The sequence below is a fragment of the Meriones unguiculatus genome, chromosome 1 (assembly GCF_030254825.1).
Source record: "Meriones unguiculatus strain TT.TT164.6M chromosome 1, Bangor_MerUng_6.1, whole genome shotgun sequence".
Classification (NCBI taxonomy): Eukaryota; Metazoa; Chordata; class Mammalia; order Rodentia; family Muridae; genus Meriones; species Meriones unguiculatus.
Window position 1 is genome coordinate 103698985 of NC_083349.1, and position 22514 is coordinate 103721498.

The window sequence follows — 22514 nt, forward strand, 5'->3', positions numbered from 1 at the left end:
TTTCTTTCTGTTTGTGTTTATTTTTCATTGAAGGTACATTTTGTTTCCTTATCTCAGGAAGACTGCAAATACCGAATTCCTTCCATATAAGAAAACTCATAAATATCCAAACCAAATGACAAGTGAAATAACTCCTTTAAAAACAAATATAAAAAGTCCAACATTTCTTTACAGGTTTCTCTGTGACTTTTTTTTTCAGAAGGCTTTCCTGTACTTAAATTACCACTTTCTGCTTTTAAGTTGTTAACATATATTCCACTGTATTTATGAACAGTAACAGATAGTGTATATACATAGATCTAACAGCACTGCCCTCTGAGATGCTTGACCCTGTTAGGTGGGTTCTCACCTAGCTTACTCACGGCTCCTTCAGTTAATAACGTCATTTCTTCAGTGTTCCCAATCTGAATCATTTCCCATCCCAGATCCTTCAGAGCACATTATGTCAGCTCTACCCAAGTTTTAAGACACTGGGACCACTTAGCCTTTATGTCCCCATGCTCTCAGTTCCTAAGGACCAGAACAGAATTATTAGTTGATCTGTATGGAAGCAACTTTCCCAAATAAAACCACAATCGGCTTCAAATGGGAAGCATAGATGTCAGCCCTCAACTGTGGACCTGGCTACCTCTGTGGAATATTTTTTTTTTGACTGGTCCCTCAATGACAGATTCAACCACCTCAATTTTTCTTTTATTTTTATTATTACAATTTTTTTTTCAAGACAGAATTTTACTAAGTTGCTTAGGCTAACCTAAGATTTGAGGCCCTCCTACCTCATGACCTGAGTGCAGGGATTACAGGCACTGCAACACCAGCCTGCCTCTGTCTCTGTTTCTGAACATCATGAATCTATTTGCACACCCAAAGGAAGACATTTAAATTATTAATATTATAAAGGTGTAAGTGTACTATCAATCCATAGTTGAGGTTTATGATGATTTTTCTTCCTGTGGATGAGAATTTATTAGGTAGAAATTAAGTTACCCTTTTTGCATCCAGAAGTTAACCACCACAGAAGTCTTAAACTTACTTTCAGCTTTCCAAACTAGTTGTTTTTCTTTTCACCTAATAATTCAGTGGGGTTTTTTTTCCTTCTAAATTTTATCCATTGGAACTTGACTTGATTTCTTAATTAACGTTCTATTTTGGGAATCTTCAGAAAGACCGGGGAAGCCAATTAGGTGTATAATTTTTTTCACCATGGCTAGTAAGAATATCAGGGAAGCTTTGGGGGATATGATTCCCCTTAGTGATAAAGGACTAGTAAGACCTAGGTGATACACATGTATGGCGTTACACACCACAGCCCCTGTGTGGTAGGACACTATAAACACTCCTCACGGGTAATCATCAGCAGAGGGAACACCGCCTTCCAGAACCTGAAGAATGTCTTTGTTCCTCAGTAAAACTTCAAGTCCTGGTCCTATCTAAAAGGCACAAAAAAGGAGCTCAGACTCAACTTCTTATGAGACACCCCTACACACACACACAAACACACACATTTTATAGAAAAGCTAAGTTTGGAGTTTGAGAACGGGTATCATGCGTGCGCACCAAAGCTTTCATTCCCCTGTGTATAATCGGCTCTAGAGAGATGTGAGGAACAGCTGACCACATAACAGTTTCTGTGGCACCTCAGTGGGGGCAGAGTGCAGGAAATAAATAGTTCAGAATTTAGAGCCTCTGTCCCGTAGTCTAGTCGTCCAGATCCCTTGATGTGAGGCCATGAGCATAACCAGATCTCTTGCAGATGGCTTCCGGAGCTGGCAATGCTTTTCAGAGCTTCACTGCTCTCTCCTCCCCAAAGCCGACATGATTGCCTTCTGTCTCCCCGGCTTGATCTCAGCCATCCTGCAATACAAACCAGAACCTATTGCAGAGTTGGGTCTCATTTAACCGAAGCAGGGTGTTCTGAGAATGTTGGTTTCCAGCTGATATGAGGGAAGACCTCACATGATCAGCACCCCATAGCCTCCATATTTAGGAGGGAATTAAAAGATCACAGAGATAGCCAGCTGTGACCTGAGCCTGTGGCCTCCACTACCTGGGAGTCAGAGGAGGATCCCTTGCACCCAGGGTAACAGCATGTGACTCTGTCTTGAAATAAAAAATTAAAAGCAAGAAAAAGAAAAATAGCAGGGACCAGAGAGTTGGGCCAACGTTTCAAAGTGCTTGTTGCACAATCGTGCGAAACAGAGTTTGGATTTTGGCACCCGTGTAAATAGCTAGCTGTCCTGCACATCTCTGGAACTGCAGCTCTGAGATGATGGTGGGAAAGACAAGTGGAGCAGATTGCTGGAGCTAACTAGCTTCCACCCCAGCTGAGGAAAATGTCAGCCCAGACACAGAGAGAGACCGCTGACTTAGAATGCTCTATAGATGAGGCCATCCAACACCCATTTCTGACCTCAGTACATGCATGCAGGTGCATTTGCACTGGTACACATATCCAAACACACACACATGAGCCTACTCAGATACATACAAACAAAATTATGTAGAAAACCAGACTGTCCACTGAGCACATGAAAATATTATTCTCACATAGAATTTCTATACAATAAACAATAAGCACTTCCATAGGGTGATGCACAAAACGTTAGTCCCTCTCTCAATATTCTCCTTGTTCAAATGTTTCCATCTCAGAAATTCATGCCATAACATGTATAAGGGCACTAAGAGAATTTGCATGAAAAATTTGCATTCTTACTTTTTTTTTTCCTGATACTATTGAGATTCTCTGTTTTAGCACAGGGGAGAATCTAGCTCTCGGTTTACAAGCCCTCCCTGAGTCTGAGCTCTGTCTTGGAAACTGAAGCAAACCTGCAGTGTACTGGTATTTGAATATATGTAATAGTTAAAGATCCCTGATGGATCGCTGTGGTACAGTCATGACCTTGTTGCATTTCAGAATTATATTTTGGTTTTATGCATGGTGAAACAGGTCAGAGGGGACAAGCAGTCATCTTTCCGGGCTCATCTAACTAGCCAGCAGCAACTCTAAAAGGAATACATTTTGGTTTCTAGTCGCAGTGTTTTTGAGGTCATGAGGCTATTTTTTCCAGAGTAGCAACACCCATATCAGCAGCCTCAGCTGCCTCCTGCTGATGGTAGTTGTCGTTTCTCAGCACTGACCTCACCATCCTGTCTGGCTTCATCTTGCCCGTCATCCCGGTCAGGTTCAAACGCAGTGCCTCGGTCTACAACATCCACACCAGCTTGTACCGTGGGCTTTTCATTTTCCCACTTGGCAAAGCCTTTGTCCTTTGCTGCTTTGTCATGGAACTTGGACTTCATTTTGGGGAAGGTGTGGGACCCCGAGTCTCCCCAGCCACCCTCTGACCACACAGGTTCTGTCTGGGTGGCTTGACTAGTGGTGGCTCGCTGCAGCCTCACAGAGATCTTACGGGAAGAGCCTGTCACCAGCGTGATGGCTCTGCTGTCCAGGTCCCGGTGTCCAGCAGTGACCCCAGGAAACTCAAACACCTCATCTTGCACTAGAAGGGAAAGGAGAGTGATTATTATCTGACGTCAGTCTGTTCAGGGACAAACCATCACTGTTAGTATAGACACCGGGAATCTGATTTGCAAGGTCCCAGAGGAACAGACTAGGGTTAGAATGACTAGCAGCAGGTGAGCTGCATGTGAATGAGACTAAAAAGCAAAAGAATTGAGGGTTTAGCATCCTGAGTACTCTAAGGTAGCCTTAGAGTACCCTTGCTGTTTTTATGATTCAGACTCTAAGTAGGTACAGAACACAGATGAAGGATAGGTATGGAGAGATGCTCAGAGACACAATGTGGCATTTGTGAAGAACACAGAGAGCGTTACCTGGGGGCAAGGCTGGGCTTCCAGGCAGTGACCCAGGATTGCTGCCCAAGGAGGGTGCCCGGGCCAGTCTCCTGCAGGCCAGAACCAGGAGGTCTTTGCATTGTTTGTGACAGTTGGCTCCGCAGTCTGAAAAGACCCCAAAGGTGCCACAGATGAGTGTGAAGCCTGTGTCCGACCCAGCTTCCAAGGAGGCAAAGGAGCTGCCAGCCTTCCCCATGCCCTCCTGAATTTCAGGGATGAACCAGGGCCTTTTTTCTGACACACATTAACCCTTCAGCTTCCATTGTCCCAAGAGACAAGGCCATAACAAGGCCAAGGTATTTATGGTTTAATCAAACAGATCTGATCCCTACCCAAAAGGTGTGCTACATAATTTATTTACCTTTGCATTTGTAGCCTTGTTTGATTATGCCCCAGAGCTGAAACAAAAGACAAGGGAATGTCAGTGATGGGAAGAGACACCTAAAAGGAAAAACAAGACCCTAGAGAAGGAAGTCCTGGGAAGTTTGATGACTGGCAGCCCACAAACAGGATGTAGCTGCTTTGGACACCCTTCCTGTCAGAGAGGAGCCTTCTCCCAGCCCCTTCCAGCAGTGGCCATAACTTCCCTTTTCATTCTTGGAGCCAAATGGTAGTTGAGATGGGAAATTAGAGGTGGTAAATTGGTATGCTGGTTAGACTTCAGTGACATACTCTCAAGACAAATGTATAGGAAAACTGACCAGTGAGTCTCCCTGTCTTTCCTTTTAATGATACGGGCTGCTTTGGGTCACTTTTGCAGGAAAGAAGGCAATCTAAGCATGCACTTACTAATTTGGATTTTACCAGGTAAAGTAGGGGCAAATGATCTTATGCACTGTGTCTGCAGCAGGACTGTGACAGATGTCAGAAAGGCTCCGACTCCGTCAGCCAAAGATATGGTTACATCCACAAAGTTAGTAAGTAGGAAGTGATTGCTAAATAAAAGTTACAGGGGGCTGTTTTGTGATGGACTTAGCTGCTGCACAGGACCCCAAAACACCGAATTAAAAATCAGAATTCAGGCTCTTTGATCACCTCCCCCCTCCCCAGGGGGGGACCAGCCTTGCTAGGCCACAGAGGAAGACAATGCAGCCAGTCCTGATGAAACCTGATATACTAGGGTCAGATGGAAGGGGAGGAGGACCTGCCCTATGAGTGGACTTGGAAAGGGGCATGGAAAATGAGAGAAAGAGGGTAGGGTTGGAAGGGAGGGGGCTACAGCTGGGATACAAAGTGAATAAACTGTAAATAATATAAAAAATAAAAATTTGATTAAAAAAACAAAACAAAAGAATAAAAAAAAAGAATTACCCACACTAAAGTTCCATGCCACAATGCTGAAACTAAGCTTTTTGTCTGACCTTCCCAGGAATCAGGAGAAACGGCAGCCAAATTCTTCCCAGTTTCAATTTGTTACCTATACCTCAGTTCATAAACAGGGAAGGTGAAGGGAACTCATGTCATCAGTTTGTTTGTTGTTTTTCTTTTCTTTGTCTGTTTAGACAGTATCTTATTGTGTAGCCCAGGATGGTCTTGAATTCCCAATCCTCCTGCCTCAGCTTCTCATGTGTTGAGGTTACAAGCATGTGCCTTCATGCCTGGCTATTTTTTATTGTTCTTTACCCCATTGTTCTGCTTCCATGCACAGGGAAGGACCAAGCTGCTATTGCTTCAGCTTCTTTGTCTATACAATCAACCCCTACTGCCCAGCTCATTGGAAAACTTACTCTGTTTTGTGGAATGATGTGTTGCCTGGTTTTAAAATCTAAAACAGCGATATCTATGATCTTTAATTGGAACTGTAACGTCATTTTTTGACGTGACAAATATCTCAGGTTCAACAGAGTGTTTTTGCAAGCTGCTCTGGGCACAGCCTTGGTTGTGGTGTAACATCTTGGCAGACATGAAGACATTCTAAAGAGTTCCATGTTCCCTTTCCTTTATCCCTCAAGCTATTGAATGAAGCAATGGTCCCCAAGGAATTGGAGCTTCCAGAAATCTCATGGCTGGAGACAAAGAGCCTGATGTCCAAGGCCAGCAAAAGGAGGGGTTTGTCTCTCTCAGTGAGAATTCCCACAATTCTGACAGCCTCTCGGGCCACCTTGCAGGAAAGACTGGAGCTAATACAATGATGGGTCAAAATTAGGCCAAACCACACTTTAATAAGGATGTCTTGGTCATGTATCATTCTTGCTCTATTTAAGCATAAACCTGAATTAGCAGAACTCAGAAGACAGACTAGACAGAATCTCACTATCCATCTTTATTTGTTCCTTTTCCCAAATGTGGCCACACTGAATTTCCTATTGTTTGTCTAATGGGCAGCTTGAGGTCAGGTGACTGAGCCTAGGGCTGATGAGTCCGAGGTTCTGACCCTAAACACTCTAGTAACATTGCAGGCTTTGGCCTTCTGGCCGACTGGTTCTTGACATTGTGAGGAGAGTGTCCTCGCCCTGCCCTTCCTCTGCTTTCACATAGCACATGTTTATGGGCAGCAGGGACACCAGCAGATTCCGTGTTAGGCTTAGATCAGTTGATAGGTTAGTCTTGGTTGTTTGCTTGATAAAATAATGCTTGAAAGGATCTGGGCCAATGGCCCCTTGAGGCTAGTGGGAACCCTGTTCACAATACATTATGGTGAACAAGCTCCCTGCATATAGGCACCTGGCTCTGAAAGGAAAAGTAGCTGCAAACGCAGTGACAGAAAGACATGGGGGTGGCTGCCTCTTCCTCTCCTGGAGACAATGGAATCCCACCAGAGGACCCCAGAGATTCCTTTGATCCTTCACAGCTCTTAGGTCTTTCAGAACACATTAAGATTCAAATGGTCCCAGCAAGGCTGCAGTTTACCTCTGGACAGGAAAGATATTTTTACTCCCTACTAGCAGGTCAGCTCAGGGGAGAGGACCACTGAAGACTAAATGCAGGCAGAAAGGGGAAGTGGTTGATCAGGTTATTTGCATCATGTCAAGGGCTTGCAAATCTTTAAAATCACCTAGCCTGCTACTGTCATATGCTGTCATATACTGTCATATACATATATATATATATACATATATATATATACTGTCATATATACTGTCATAAAGATGATGACCATGAAATAGATACCTGCCAAGTCTCAACCTGGAAAACTTTAATGACATTTTTACCCCTATTTCTGGGTTGTTTGTGGGTGAACAATGCCACTTGGGTAGGATTAGAAGGAGATTTAAGAAGGGGTAATCTTGTTTATAATAATAATAATAACTCCTCACAAGTAAATGAATAAAACATAAAAAAATCATCCTGAATAAGATATCCCAAACCCAAAAAGATGCATATATTATGTATTCAATTGTATGTGCATATGAGCCATTATGTCAATGATATCCAAGCTATAGTCCACAGAGCCACAGAGGTTAGGTATAAAGTAAGGGACGGTGGGGGACAGATAGATTTCCCTAATAGATAAAATAGATAATTTTGGATATATTGGGGGTGGGGAGTTAGAAGGGAAGAGTCAAGAGCTGGTGGTGGGAAACAAGGGAGAGAATACATATGGGGAGAGACAGCTAAAATTAAGGGCCATTTGAAGGGCAATAGGGAAGCATAGTAGAACCCTCCTAAAATAAATACATATATGAAACTGATCTAAATAAAAATCACAAAATAGTGGGGGCGACATAGCTCTAAGTGGGCATCGCTTGTCACCAAATGAAGCTGCCAGTACCAGGAATGGGTTATATCTAATTGAATTGTTGCAAAGGGGTCCCATGGGGATCCCTGAGTGAGCCAGATTGTTGCCAAGACCATAGGTTGCTCTCCACAACTGATGGCAAAGTCCTATTGTTGAAGACAATACCTACGCAACTCATTTGAACATGGAGAAGTCAAACTGGTGCCCACATAAGCCTTTACCCCTATGTACTACGCTGCATGCTACCAAAGGAGAAGTGCAAACACCAACCCAGCTACAAACCCTTCCATCTACAATATTGTCTGGCTGGAGATGCTAGCGCAACAGTGGCCCAAAGCTTGTGGGAGTACCAGTTAATATCCGATTTTACTGAAGTCCCTCTCTACTAGGTGGAACCTATACCCAACCCTGCTTGGGTGATCAGGGACCCGAGACTAGCTGGGTCAGAGACCTGGGGGAAAACCAAATACTCCTGTGCTGTTAAAAAAGCGTAGCCATACAGTGACTCCTAATGACACCATCTTGACAGACGAGCGCTTTGCTCAGCCATCATCAGAGAAGCTTCCTCCTGCAGCAGAGAACACAGAGACCCACAGCTGGAAAATACACAGAGCAAGAGATCTTGTAACATTCAGCCCTAAATGGGATGCCTCCATCAAATCCCTCCTCTCCAGGCTAAGGGAACCCTGAAGAAAAGAAGGTACGAAGAGTGTATGAGCCAGAGAGGGTAAGGGACTCCAAGGAAACAAGGCCCTCTAAATCAACAGGACTGACGCACATGTGAGCTCACAGAGACTGAGGCAGCATGCACAGGGCCTACACAGGTCTTTGGATATATGTTATGGCTTCCAGTTTAGTGTTTTGGTGGTATTCCTGAGAGTGTAAACAAGTGGGTCTCTGTATCTATGTCTGTTTCTTGTATCTTTTCTTGGGCTCTTGTCCTATTCTGATGTGTTGGTTTTATTCTATCTTATTGTATTATATTTTATTATCAGCCCTTAGAAGTCTGTTTGTTTTCTAATGAGACACAGAAAGGGGATGGATCTGGATGGGAGGCTAGGGGGGAGGAACTGGGAGAAGTAGAGGTAGGAGAAACAGGAATCAGGGTGTACTATGTGAGGAAAAAAGCTATTTCCCCTCTTTTAGGGGGAGGCGATGAAAAGGCATCCCTCCCTGGTGTGGTGGTGCATGTGTCTGATCTCAGAATTCAGAAGGAAGGAAGAAGGGTCTCAGTAGTCCAGAAGGCCTTCCTGGACTATTGAGTGAGACTCCTCCCTGCCACACAGAAAGATAGAGCACCCTAATATGGAGCTGCAGTACATTATTAGCCATACTGAAGAACTGCTGAAGAAAGATATAATTAAGGAAGAGTGCTTTCAGGACATGATCTACTGACCTCACTTAGAACCCAGGAGAAAACACTGCCAGGAAAAGGCACAGGGTCAGAGTGCCAGTCAACGAGAGCTGATGGCAGCCTCATGTAGGTGAGTCTCGGGAGCACTTTCCAGGCTCCTTTGGTCTGAGCATATGGGCTGCTACAATACTTGAAATTCTTTATAATATAATGAACACTGGACTGAGAGTTAGGAGAGCTGGCTGGGGTAAATGTCTCTGCTGCCAATGACTTGTGTGACCTTGGGGAACTAACTCACTTAACTTCTCCAGCCTTCGGTTTTTTCTTCTATAAAAGATGGGGATTACCAACAGGCTTTCCGTTCTGGCATCCTGATCCTGAAACACACGTTCTGCCTTCCTTACCCTTAAAAATAGAATTTATTTCCAAAGCAGATGGCCTGGGCCCTGGAAAATGGTTCCTGGCATTCTTACAGTTCCTTTCGAGGATATATCTTCAGAGTTGTACTTAAAAATCCCTTGAAGATCCATGAACCCTCAGGTATTATATGAACAAAGACCAAGTCAAGCAGTACTAATTCAATTAGCTATATTTTGAAAAATAAAAAGGACTATAAAAATTAAAAGAGTTACTTTCAGGCAACCTCTAACAGTGCAAGAGAATACTTCCAAAAAAGTTTACGCTGTTTCCACTTTTTCTCACTCCCTTGACACTTTCAGACTTGTAACATGCCAGCAGCTTGGCAGGTAAGCAGTGTGTTGAGTGTCTTTTTACAAATAGGAAGACAGACATAAAGATAGCCATTGACTTAGCTCCATGGCATGGAGTTAAGAGGAGGCGAAAGTGAGGCTCAAGGCCAAGGTTCCAGACGCCCAGTCCAGAGCACTGTTCTTCCTATCAGGTGCATCGGCGCATAGCATTGGCACTTGTGCTCAAATGAGTGGGGGGAGGTGGGGCACCCCAAGAACAACCACCTTCCTGCTTCTATGAAACCACCATCCCACGCAAGGATGAGGCAATGCAGACAACACTGTGGACTGAATAAATGCCTCCAGGCCCTCATATACCACCAGAGGCCAAGAATAGCCCTGACCTTCTATTGTTGCTTGGCAGGTCCTCTCAGCCTAACCTGTTAAACTGAAGGCTCGAAAATATGTTTTTCAAGGCAAATGTGTGTGTGTGTGTGTGTGTGTGTGTGTGTGTGTGTGTGTGTGTGTCCAGGGCAGTGGAGTACATGGCTTCATTTCACTTGCATTTTCAGGTTTATGTATTTCCCCAAATACCGATGAGAATAGAGAAACAAGGGACACATGAAAATGGAAATGCCCTTGCTGTACAGTAGAGTAGTCTGGTAAGAGGCCAGTGGAGACATAAACAGAAAAGGAGCTTCACTGTCTCTGGGATTGGTAAGGCAAGCTGGCTAGGGTGGTCTCAGGGCTGCTGTCAGCCTCTGGAACTGCCGCGAAAGTGAAAGCTGCCTCTTATTTACCCATTCCCAGGACACGTGGGCCCCTGAGCTCCCAGAGCCAGTCTTTCAAGCATGGGATGGGAAAAGTGTAACTGACAGGCAGCCGGGATGCAGTCAGCACCGGGATGCGGCTGCTGAACAAAACCAGCAGTTGAGCTCTGGCAGTTACACCTAGGTGCCGGGCCACCCTCACCTCACTTTTTTTTTCCATTTTTATTTTACTTGGGTACCAGATGGAAGATAATTAGAGCCCAAGAATGTGGTGATGGGGCCGAAAGCTGGCCCCACTGCCCAGTGTCAGGGTAGGTGTACAGCAGAGGTTCTCACCCTTCCTAATGCTGCAACCTCACGTTGTGGTGACCTCCCCCAAGCATAAAATTATTTTTGTTGCTACTTCACAGCTGTAATTTTGCTGCTGTTACGATTCATAATGTAGATATCTGTGTTTTACAGTGGTCTTAGGCAACCCCTAAGGGGTCACGACCCACAGGTTGAGAACCACTGGCCTACAGTCTCCATGTGCTCCAGCGGTGAAGGCTGAGTGCAGGATTCACACTGCAGTTCTGGAGGACTTGGCGTGGCCGTTCTACACCTCCCCATCTTAATGGGCAAAACGGGGAGAAAAACGCCTGCCTCAAAGGCATGCCGTGGGGATTCCTTACATCATGTCCAGGGACTGTTACTGTCAAGCACTAAGTAAATGTTATTTATTATCATGACTGCCGTATCCCAAAAGGGTTTTTTTTTTCCCCATCCTCTTTGAGTTGGGAAGTATCGAGCCATGCCATGATTGATGCAGTGACTAATACCATGTTAAATGAGGGCTAGAAGGAATTGGCTAAGATAAATGTTCCTCTTTATGACAACCATCACCAATCGTGGTGATGAATGCCGGGGTTCTCTGGGCTGACACCTTCCCTGGCAGAGTTTAGTCTCTCGCTTGCTCTCAGGCTCTCTCTCTCTCTCTCTCTCTCTCTCTCTCTCTCTGCCTAGCAACCTGCCCTGTCTTGGTTGGGGCAAGCTAAGCTGAAGCTCACAGATCTCAGTTTTGCTTTTATTGCATCTCTCATTTCAGGGAGTGATCACACTTTTTCTTTTTTTTAAATCTAAGAAAAAGGTGAATTTCATTTAGTAGATCATTTCCCTACCTTTCCGAGGTCCCACAAAAATGAAAAATGGAAATCTGACTTACAAATCCCGCACAGTGTTCGCAGAAGGTCGGCTTGAGATAGTTCATCTCCTGAAAATTATGGATAAATCCCGGTCCCATTTTGCAGTGTAGCTGGGATTTAGCTCTCAGGAAATAAGCCATCATTTCGTCTTTGCTAATTAGGCCATCCCTGTTAGGAAAGTCAAAGAAGGGAAGAATCTTTGGATATTGCATCACTAAGTAGTTGCCATACTGTAGTTCCCACCTCCCGAACCTTTAAGACCAAAAGCAAATGAGAAACATTCTTGAACATCCAAAATGAGGTTGAATCTCAAAGGAAACAAAGTATTTAAAACCTTCCCAAGTAAGTGGATGCTGTGTGTGTGCACGAATGCAGGTGAGTGTGTGTGTGTGTGTGTGTTTATGTCTCTGTGTATTGTGTGTATTCACAGGTGTGGCCACACATGGCCTGCATACTCTGAGTCACAGAATTATCTTTATTACAGAATGCAAGCTTCCAGAAGGACAGTTTTCTTTGTCTAGGGATAAGGTTGAAATCACTGCTGTCATTCTCAACTTTATTCAGCCTAATTTATTGCAGGCTGCTTCCCCAGTAACCTTTGCATCTGTGACCTCCAGACTGTCAGCTCATCCAGACCTCCAGGTCTCCTCTACAAAAAAGGAACTTCTCTTCAATCGACCTACCTATTTTCAACTTGCCACACACCTTGCTTGTCACATGTCTATCAGTAAGGACCAAACACGTGTCACAGGCAAGTGCCAAGTGCTGGTTATGGAGATCTAGCCTTTCTTGCCCAGCTCAGGATCCCCTGACCCTTCTTCTCTTGGGTCTTCCTACAGCATTAAAAGGGCTGCTCCCATCCCTTTTCTTGAGCCTCCACAGACCTCTCTTTTCTTGCAGGCTCAGCTCAATTCACCTGTTCCTCCTGTTTGCACAGATGTCCAAGTCTTGCCTTCTTCCCAAATCTCTTTCCTTGATTCTGCTGTCTTCCCCGGCACTGTTCTTTCTCACCAACTCCCAAAGTTGTCAAAAACATCACATCAGTCAATATCATCTTCTTCCACCATTCTGCACCACCGAGTCAAGTTCATCACACTGCAGCTGTGCTGAAACTGTCTCTGAGGACAGTTCTTAATGGCTTCCCTTCATTCTTTGAGATCACTGACACATGTCCTCATGCCACACCCTGCCATGAGGACATACTTATTTGTTGACATCCTCTCCTCTATAGAGCATGCAATTCCATGCTTCTCTGCTTTCCTCTTTCTTCTTCTGCTCCCCCTTCTCTGTCTCTTCTGCAGAATCCACTCATTATCTTCATCTTCCATGAGTAGGAAGGGAAGTCCTGCAAGTTCATGTCCCAAGTCCTGAGCTCATCTCCCCCTAAATTTTCCACCAGAAAGGAATGTTGCACCATGCTCCAGCAACCAGCTAATGCTGCTGGGCTGGAAACATAATGTACACCTCCAGCCCAACTGTTCTCACACATTTTGTATTACATCTTCAATAACTTGCTAGGCATCTTTTCTTCTACAGCTTGTTTCCCTCTAAAAATTGGCATAGCCATGCCAAAGTTCGTACATTCCTTTCCACTAGCATTACCACAGGTTCCCCTGTTGTTATTAGCAGTGCCATAATTGTACCCCAGACATAAGAGCCTTTCTGCATCTCATCTGCAAAATAACTTGAATCAAACTTAAAATTTATAAAATTAAATCACCTAGTATTTTACTCATCTTAAAAAATTATCCTGCAATTTCTACACACACGTATAACGATCACAAACATAAAACAAAAGTTTAATTAAAGATAAATTAATTGAAAAAACACACACAGAGACAGAGACAGACAAACAGAGAATAGACAAAGAGATGACCATGATGAAGACAGATGATAGATAGATGGATTATAGATCGGTGATAGATGTGTGGATAGGTAGATAGACAGGCAGGCAGGTAGATGACAGATAGATAGATAGATAGATAGATAGATAGATAGATAGATAGATAAGATAGATAACTGACAGATGTAGAATCACTCAGTCATACACTTACTGCACTATAAGGTCAACTGAATCTCAACCACTAGACAGTGAGACCATTCAGATTCTTTCATGGATCAACAGACAAAGAAAGGAGGAGTTTGCTGCTTAGCACATATCCCATCTTGCATCATATAAATTTTCTGATAGAGCCAGGAACTACACTTCTAACAGATAGGTTATGAAGCGCTGGAAGACCAAGTGGTTCAACCAACTCCCATGGCTGTCTACCTTGTGTTCTCTTATACATTAAGTATGCAGAACCACAGACAGAGGGAGCTTACCCCAAGAATTACTAGAAAGAGGAGTGTTGGCCAGACATTAGGAACACCAGACTCTGACTCTTATTTTTAAAATAACTATTAAAAGAGGGTAAAGCTAAGGGTGGAGGGCTGATGTTCAGAATTTTCCCCAGCCCTCTTTTAATAGTTATTTTAAGACATAGTACCACAGATTAAGTTGTTCAGGCTGATCTTGAATTCTTACTCTGTAGCCCCAACAGGCCTCAAACTTGTGATCTTCCTGCCTGAGCCTTCCTGAAGCTGGGACTTCAGGCCTTTGCCATCAGGCTTCTCACTGTTTGACTTGGTGAGGCTTTCAGAGTTGGTAGTTAAGCAGTAGAAGTATTAAAAGAAACTGAGAGCTGGTTCATTTGCAGATGGACACTTATGCTTGACAAAGATGTGATCTGTCCCATGACAGCACCCAACTGGTCATGTTTAAGGAGACCAAGAGAAACAACCAGTGAAAAGCCAGACTGCTCTATCACAACAGTAGGGCAGAGCTTGTCAGGATGCAGACTACAGCCTCGCCTGCCTCCCACACTCCAGATCACTTTCTGTTTTAAGCCAGATCTATTGAAAAAAAAAAAAACAGCAAAATTAAACTTACTGATCTTTGTCTAGCACACAGAAGGAATCCAGGAAGGGGAAATTGGCAGCTATGCTCTCAAAGTCCTCTTGGGAGATGTATCCATCATGGTCATGATCATAGTTTCTAAACACAGACTGCAGAGAATAGACAAGTATTTAGTATTTACTATGGACATGCATAAACCAGGCACTAAACTTGTGACACATTCAATCCAACAGCCTAGAACCTGGTGGGAGATCACTAAACTCCAAGCTTAGTTAACACTATAAAATGATTAGTGGTTTGTGGAGGACTTTGAGATTGGAATTTAGATAAGAAAGATTTCCTGTAGAAAGAAAAGTCTAAATTGAGACCTCAGGGTTGAATGGTATTTATTTTCTTGAATTTATTGATTATAATACCATGAAAACATAAAATGAAGCTTTAGGAAGTTTAGATTATCTCAAAAAATGAAAATATATGTTGAATGCTATCCTCATCAAAATCCCAATAAGAAGTTTTTAAGTTTATATATGGAAGGAGGAAATGTTTTCATGTTAACCTATATATTCTAAACTTTAAATAAAAGTCAATATATAGGCTAAAAATTGTTCAGAATGATGAGAGTGAACACTCCGGAAATCAACTCTGTCACAGTGCTACTTACTAACAGGACACATGACAACTTGTAACAGGGAGTCCGCAGCCCAGGCAATGTCAGAAAGCATCTTTCTGAACCCACCTTATACTGCACACTGCTGTCTTTGCCCAGATGACACTCTCATTTTCCTCTCTCTCCCTTCACTCCTCCCCTTCATCATCTCTATTCCCACCAGTTCAACCCTAATTTCCTGGTGAAAGATTGGCCTGGTTTGAATTAAAATGCCTATCATCAGCTCAATCAAACAAAAGCCAATTTTATTTATAAACTTGTAGTACAGTTTCTTTTGCAAAATTCTTGTATTCTATAAAAAGCATGGATATTCAATGACAAATAATAGGTACTTCAAAACATATGTATACCTGTGTGTCAGAGTGAGCTTGGATTCCCCTGGCAGGAGTTAGTGTTGGCTATTAGCCACCCAAAGAGCATGCTAAAAATCAAATTCAGGCCCTGCAAAGAGCAGGGAATCCTTTCAACCTCTGAACAAACTTTCCAGCATTCAGCTTTCTTGTTTTTGAGGTACAGTCCTGTTGTGTAACTTTGGTTGCCTCAAACTCTCGTGCCTCAGCCTCCCATGTGCTGGGATTACAGGTGTGCACTAGCACACTGGCCTTCAGTGCTATGGCTTCTAACTTTCTTTCTGCATGCTGTAACCTGCTTAAACTCTATTTAGTCCCTCTGTTGAGACCTACTTTAGTTCTTAGCATAACTACAGCTCCTCTGTTAACACCTGCTGTAGCTTTTAGCATATCAGAAGCCATTTTGCCTCCAAGTATTCATTTTGATCATAAGGCGAAATTAAGTTCAAGTTCTCAGACCTATGTGCCTGAGGCCAGGATACGACCCAACAGTTCAATACTTGCTGCTTAGAATAAAAGAACAGATGGTAAATGCACATTCTACTTGAGGTAAAGACCGAAACATCCTGCTGTGCTCCTTACTCCCAGAAAGCTGGGAAGTCCTCAAGAGCTCCCCTACCCTAAATCCCAGCCAATCAGTATAAAGTGCTTTGTCTAGCTACCTAGATAGAACACAATATATATGTGGAACAAAATCTTATGTTTAGCTAGTCAAAATTATATAATGCTGCCTCTCCTCCCTCCCTCCCCCCGCTTCCTACACCTGGTTCCTTGGTTGTTAACTGGTCTTATACAAAAAAAAAAAAAAAAAAAAAAACCTACCTTAGAAACAGACCAGCATCATAGTCTGGCTCCAGATTATGGCCCTGACCATTCAGTTTTTGTTCAGCATTCAGTAAATTTCCATCAAAATCTTGTGTATGTGTGGTCAGTGTGAGGCTCTTCCTGAACCCATAACAGCACACACCATAAAACTTCTTTCAGCAATTACCCAGTTCCTGGGTTCTACCAAGATGAAGAACATTCTGTGTTCTTGAAAATCCTTTTCCAGCAAAAAGCACTATCTGTCTCAATAAGATTCAACCTTATTGTAATAGACACTATACCAGCCCATGAAAGCAGGGGTTTGGGGTTAAATCAGGCTTCAATCACAATTTCCCGTAACAAAGACATTTCGACTTTCTCATCCACATTTGTGCTAGCCCCTCTCTCTCTTTCTTTGAGGCAGAGTTTCACTATAATCTTGGATAACCTCAAATTCACCACCCTCCTGCCTCAGCCTCCCAAGTCCTGAGGTCACACTGGTACACCACACCCAAACCTGTTCTGCTTTCTACAAGACGAACCCTGGAAGAGCCATGACTCAGACACGGTGATTTTATTTTGGACCTCAGTGGTCCTAGCAGCCACATCACAGCATCGTGTGGCTGTGTCATAAACCCTCACAATAAACAGCAGGTGAAACAATCCGGCTTACAGGATAGTCCCCTGCTCTGAAGCAAGCACCTTATCTGCTCTGGGTTTTCCATGAGTAATTCTAATCCTCAAAGTCAAGAAGCTGATGGCAGTGACAGAGGTGGCAAATGCCCAAAAGGGGAGCTGGAAGGAGCTGAGACTACTTAGGTAAATAAGAAGACATAGACAAGACAGAGAAAAGTCCCTTCTGGTAAATTCTTCTTTTGGGACCAATGCAGGAAGCAAGGAGTGTCAAGTGATCCTCAGTTGATCCTATTGTCCAAGGTCTGTTTTCATGGTTGTCATTTGGTTTCTGGACAATTGTAGAATATTCAGGAAAGAGAAGGGGGCTTTCAAGAACTCTCTGTTTATTCTCTGTTAATTACTTACCTCAACCAACTTTCTTATGTGTTTGTTGATGATTGTAGGGTCTGGCTTTGGTATCACCCCTGAAGCCCACTCCAGGGTAACCACAGGCTTATTGGGCGTCGTGGGGGAGGTAGGCTGCTAAAAGAACACACACACATTTTTCAACATTAACTGGACCATGATCCACCAAAGAGATAAAATTTGATATATGAATATCGGTAAAGACTTAAGTTTTTTTTGTTTGTTTGTTTGTTTGTTTGTTTGTTTTTTTAACTTGAGATAGTGTCACCCCATCTAGGTATAAAACAACATAGGCAAGGCTTTGGTCTCAAATTTGTATAGGTCCTTTCACCTCTGCTCCTCCAAGGCCACCATATCCAGCTTCATGTGTTAATAAACCAAGATTTTTTGTTGTTTTTCTTAATAGAATCTAATCAATAACTATAAACATGCTTCTCCTTAGTTTTGGCTTTTTAAGACAAAGTTTCTTGGTATGTAGCTCTGAAACTTACAATTCCATTGCCTCAGCCTCCAGGTGTGAGTCTTCTAACACACATGTGCACTAACACACACGGCTAAGGACATATTTTGATAGTGCACTTTGTAGCAGCCTACATTATATTTTTTAAGTAGGTATAAAAAAATTGTATTCCTGGACCTAAATAGCTCATCTAAATTTTATAACTATAAATATCACCAAATCATTTCTAAAGGTTTACATAATAATCCACCATGGACTTACACATACAAACAAACATACACACACACACATACATGCATACATATACATACATACATACAGATTACAGTTACCAAGTTATCAGCTTTGTTGGCACATACTTGTAATTCTAGCATTTAGGAGATTGAGGCAGATCAGGAATTTGAGGCCAGCAAGTTTTATAGCAAGACCCTGTCTCAAAAACAACAACAAAAAAAAGTTAACTAACTTTATCTAGTTCTTTAAATAATTTGTATTAGTGTTAAGTTTGCATTGAATGTATACAACAACTAGTAACCAACATATGTCCCAGTTCCTGTCCTTTTACATTTTCACTTAGTTTAATGTGTTAATTACTTCTGACTATTGTGTGAATTCTTGGGTCTCTCAGTCCTGTCTGGGGCCATTGACTTTTTGTCAGGCTTTTCCGATAGGTTTGTCTACATGGAGAAAAAGGTGGCAATAAAGAATAATGCAAGCAGGATATACAGTCCAAATGGGAATGTAGCTAAGGCTGCTGTGAGGCTTATGTACTCCCCTCTCTGGGACTCTCATTCAGTGGCAGTGTTTTTACTGATATACACAGGGAAACCTGTTCTAGGAGGCCCTTTATTTAGTATGAACTGGGAATAATTTTTTTTGTAAGTTGAACTGAGGAGGAACCATAACTCATTCAAACCTCAAACAAGGTTTAGATGGGAGCTATTGGTAGGCTACTAGCAAGACCGGAAACTTTATAGAATCTAAATAGATTCATGCACACAGTCACACTTTTTCATTCTTCTCTTCACACATGACAGCTCTGTGTATATAAGTGTGTGTGCACTTATGCATGCGAGTGTGTGTTTCATGTGTATGTGTACTCTAGTGGTCAATGTTGGGTGTCTTCTTCAATAACTCTTAGTCACATAATTTTTGAGACAGATTAAAAGTTTGTTAAACTACTTTTGTGGGGAATGATGGTATTGTATGCTGTTTCTGTTGATGTTTTGTTTTGTTTATTTAACTGTCATTGGTGTGTATGAGTGTTTGGACCTGCATGTATGAATGTGCCCTATGTGTGGAGACCAAAAGAGGGCATCAAAGCCCCTAGAAATGGAGTTACCAGTAGTTGTGAGCTATCATGTGGGTGCTGGGAACTGAACCCTGTCCTCTGCAATAGCAGCAAGTTCTCTTAACCACTGAGCCCTCTCTAGAACACTTTATTTACTTATTTTTAACAAAATGTGAAAGGATATAAGATATCATGACCAGTAATCCTACCTAAGACAAGATCTTAAACAGAAAAATAACTTTTTCTTGGGATATAAAAGATAAAAGATTAATACTAAAACAGCAGGGAAATGATAGTCTTCCTCTTCCTTAGCATTTGATGTGAAGAAATAATGCCTTTGAAGATAAGTTGGCCCATTGGTCAAATGGGAATAATACAGATCTTCAAAGTTCTTCAGTCTTTAGAACACAAAACACCATCAAAATAGCCAGTGACAAACAGAAAAAAGCACTGAGGAAGAAACAGTACATACAGATCTGGAATTTCTAGGCTCCAGCACCAGTGACAGTTTGTAAATATCATCTTCTGTGTGGTAGAGGTCCAGAGAGAGCTATGACAAAACCAGAAGACAGGAGTGATTATGTTGGACCACATTTCTTTATGAACATTACTAAAATATTTTCAAACTGAATGTTGTAAGTCTTGTGCACAGTAATATGGATGGATGTAAAAGAGTAACAAGATGCAGAAGCATGCAGAGGTGAGAAATAAAAGTTCAGTAAGAAAAAGTTAATCCTGATGGAGTCATCAGCATCAAGAAAAACACAACAGTCTCTGTTCCCTTGCTGTATCGGTTAACAGCTCTTACATGTTTTATCATGAGTCAAAGATAAGGGATTCTAGATTTTTATAGTCTGGAGGCTGAACAGATGCATAGCACAAGCCCTGATTAAAGAACCATGAATTAAAGAATAAATTAACCAGGATCCTATTGTTTGCATAGCACTGTGCAGAGTCTTAGTGATACCAAAGGGTAAGAAGTGGTTCAAGAGTTCTCTTGCCCTCAAGATTCAGGCAGTTAGTTACTTGAACAAACAGAATTCAAATAAACAACAACAAAAAGTTGTTGTTACATCAATGTATCTTAAGTATGAAGTGAGCCACCCTACTCCAAATTTTACAGGAATTATTATGGGAAAGAGAAGAGTCACTTCAAAGTGCAGAGGGGCTACTGTTTAAACCTGAGTTTATCGCTGGATCTCTGGAGCGCTGAACAAGTTATTTGTGCCCTACACTAGGATTTTGCATCTGTAAAATGTGAATACAAATCTCCACCAAACTAGACTTTGATGAAGATCAAATCTAGAGTATACTCAAAGTACTTCACAAGGACTGAATATACAGGACTGCCTCGTGAATGCTATATGATATTGTTATTGATATGTATGTATTTATCACTATTATTATTATACACAGGGACCCCTGGAAACCAAAATGCTCAGGAAAGATTCAGGAGGTAAGCTGTGAACTGGAAGGAATTAGAGGAGGAGAAGGCCAGCATAGTCAAGGACAACAGCTTACACGAAAGTTGGAGAGTGCATACAGTGTGTGAACACTTTAAAATGAATGCCCCCACTCACCGAAAGCAAGTCACGAGGTTTACAGTAAGCCAAAACAATTCCCACCCATGTCCTTCGATGCTGAGAAAATCAGTGAATCACACCACTTCGCCAAGAATAAAAGGAGTCTAAGGCTGCTGGCCTTCAGACTCAACAAATTTCTTATAAGTTGTTTTTGTTCATTTAAAAATATATCTTCATCATTTGTGAGTATGGAACAAAAAAGAGGATAGAAAAGAAGGGATAAAAAGAGAACTAAAGACAAACTATAGTTTTAAAGGATTTCTTTTTTTTTTTTTGCTATTACTCTTTTGAAAATGATGTTGACACCATATGATCTCAATGCACTCGTTCATTTGACAAATGTTTTGTCAATCATGTAATGTTTGCCAGAGCTCAGTCACATCACTGTCCTAGCAGTCAGTGTATATTTTATACTTAAATTGAAGACTTTGTAACTGGAAGTTCTTTCCTGAGATGAATAAAGTTGACGTTGCTTTAAGATAGTCCCAAAATCTTACCAGGTCTTGAAAATCCTGCTTGCTATGAATAGACACTGTGTTTACATTGTGTAAAGAGCATTCACTTGTGTAACAGACAAATGCCTCTAGAGTAAAATTGGATCCACAAAAGGGATATTTGATGGACATATTGGTACCCATGATGGTTAATATAATCTACTCTTCAAGACCTAGAATCTCCAAGGAAAGAAATCTCTGGGGAGTGGGCAGAACATCTGTCCTTTTCTCCTCAGTTGCAGTTTGGGGCCTTGCATGGAGGATCTTCCATAAATAAAGACAGAATGTTAAGTTCAGCCTTCCTTTCAGTTTCCTCGATATCAGAAGCTAGCCCGGTTTTGACTGACAAACATGTTCCCTTCCTTCTACTTGCCTTCAAGATGACTGGCACCAGCATTATTGGATGATGTAATGGCAGTGCCAAGACATTAAGAAATGACCACAAACCTCTACTAAGCCCACTAGATGCTCTTGCAAGTACCCTTGTTGGCTGTTTTCCCATGACAGATGAGCATATAAGTGACCCAGTGGTGTACATAATTTGGTCTTCTCTAAATGTCTTCTTTCTGCTTATCAATGGTGTGACCCTGAGCAAGCGGTTAATCTTCTTGATATTTTCCTGATAAGCAATAGCTTTCCCTCAGAACCTTGGTGAAGCTTTAAGTGAGCTAGTGTGTATTCATCCATTCCACTGGCGTTGCTTAGGTCACACATGCATGCTTGGCATCTAGACAATGTAGCAGCCACATGTCACTTATCTGTGTATAGAAAACTGTCCCCAGGGCCACTACCATTTCTGACCTGCCATTCCTGAACCCTGTTTCCTTTCTCAGATCTCCATGGGGATCTAAGGATCTTGCCTGCTTCCCACTTTTAAATAATATGACCAGCTTTTGTCTGATTTGCCTCTGATGGTTTTGGGCAATATTCTGATACATCGTCTGTTGCTTTTACCCTCCAATCCTGTCAGCACAGGTGGCTCTAGAGTTAAACTTCATGTTAAAATTTGCTTATTATAAAACAAACAAACAAAAAACACTCCATCATCAAACCATTTACACTCATTAGTTTAACAAGTTGTCTTCTTTCTTTTTTTTCTCCTCCTTCCTTCTTTTCTCTATCTTCTTTTTATTTTCTTTTTTTTTAAATGAGTCTGTAAAAACATAGGGGCTTTCCAGCCATTTGCATATGCTCAAAATGGTAAAAGTAACTGATGGGGCTAAAAATACCATGAAAAGAATTTGTATGTTTCATATATCGTGAAACAGAGGCAACAGAAGGCAACAGCTTCAAGAACTCCCCATTATATGAATTGGGACTTCAAGGGGAGATACCTTCTCTAGATCTACCCTGAAACTACTAAAGCCCAACAGTCTGATGCTCTGTTCCTCCACTCT

The 22514-nt window shown here is 42.1% G+C and overlaps 1 protein-coding gene across 1 annotated transcript in view; it reads right to left on the bottom strand.

Annotated features, from left to right (window-relative positions):
- Rasgrp3 (RAS guanyl releasing protein 3) overlaps positions 1 to 22514 on the bottom strand; it is a 96358-nt gene continuing 73844 nt past the window's right edge. Inside the window, exons 10-17 of the mRNA XM_021659492.2 lie at positions 19513 to 19590; positions 17290 to 17406; positions 14461 to 14576; positions 11549 to 11696; positions 4217 to 4253; positions 3835 to 3960; positions 3139 to 3500; positions 1 to 1854 (exon numbers count right to left, since the gene is read on the bottom strand). Of these exons, the coding sequence (XP_021515167.1) occupies positions 1846 to 1854; positions 3139 to 3500; positions 3835 to 3960; positions 4217 to 4253; positions 11549 to 11696; positions 14461 to 14576; positions 17290 to 17406; positions 19513 to 19590 (993 nt within the window). The 3' untranslated portion in view covers positions 1 to 1845. The remainder of the gene's footprint in view (positions 1855 to 3138; positions 3501 to 3834; positions 3961 to 4216; positions 4254 to 11548; positions 11697 to 14460; positions 14577 to 17289; positions 17407 to 19512; positions 19591 to 22514) is intronic.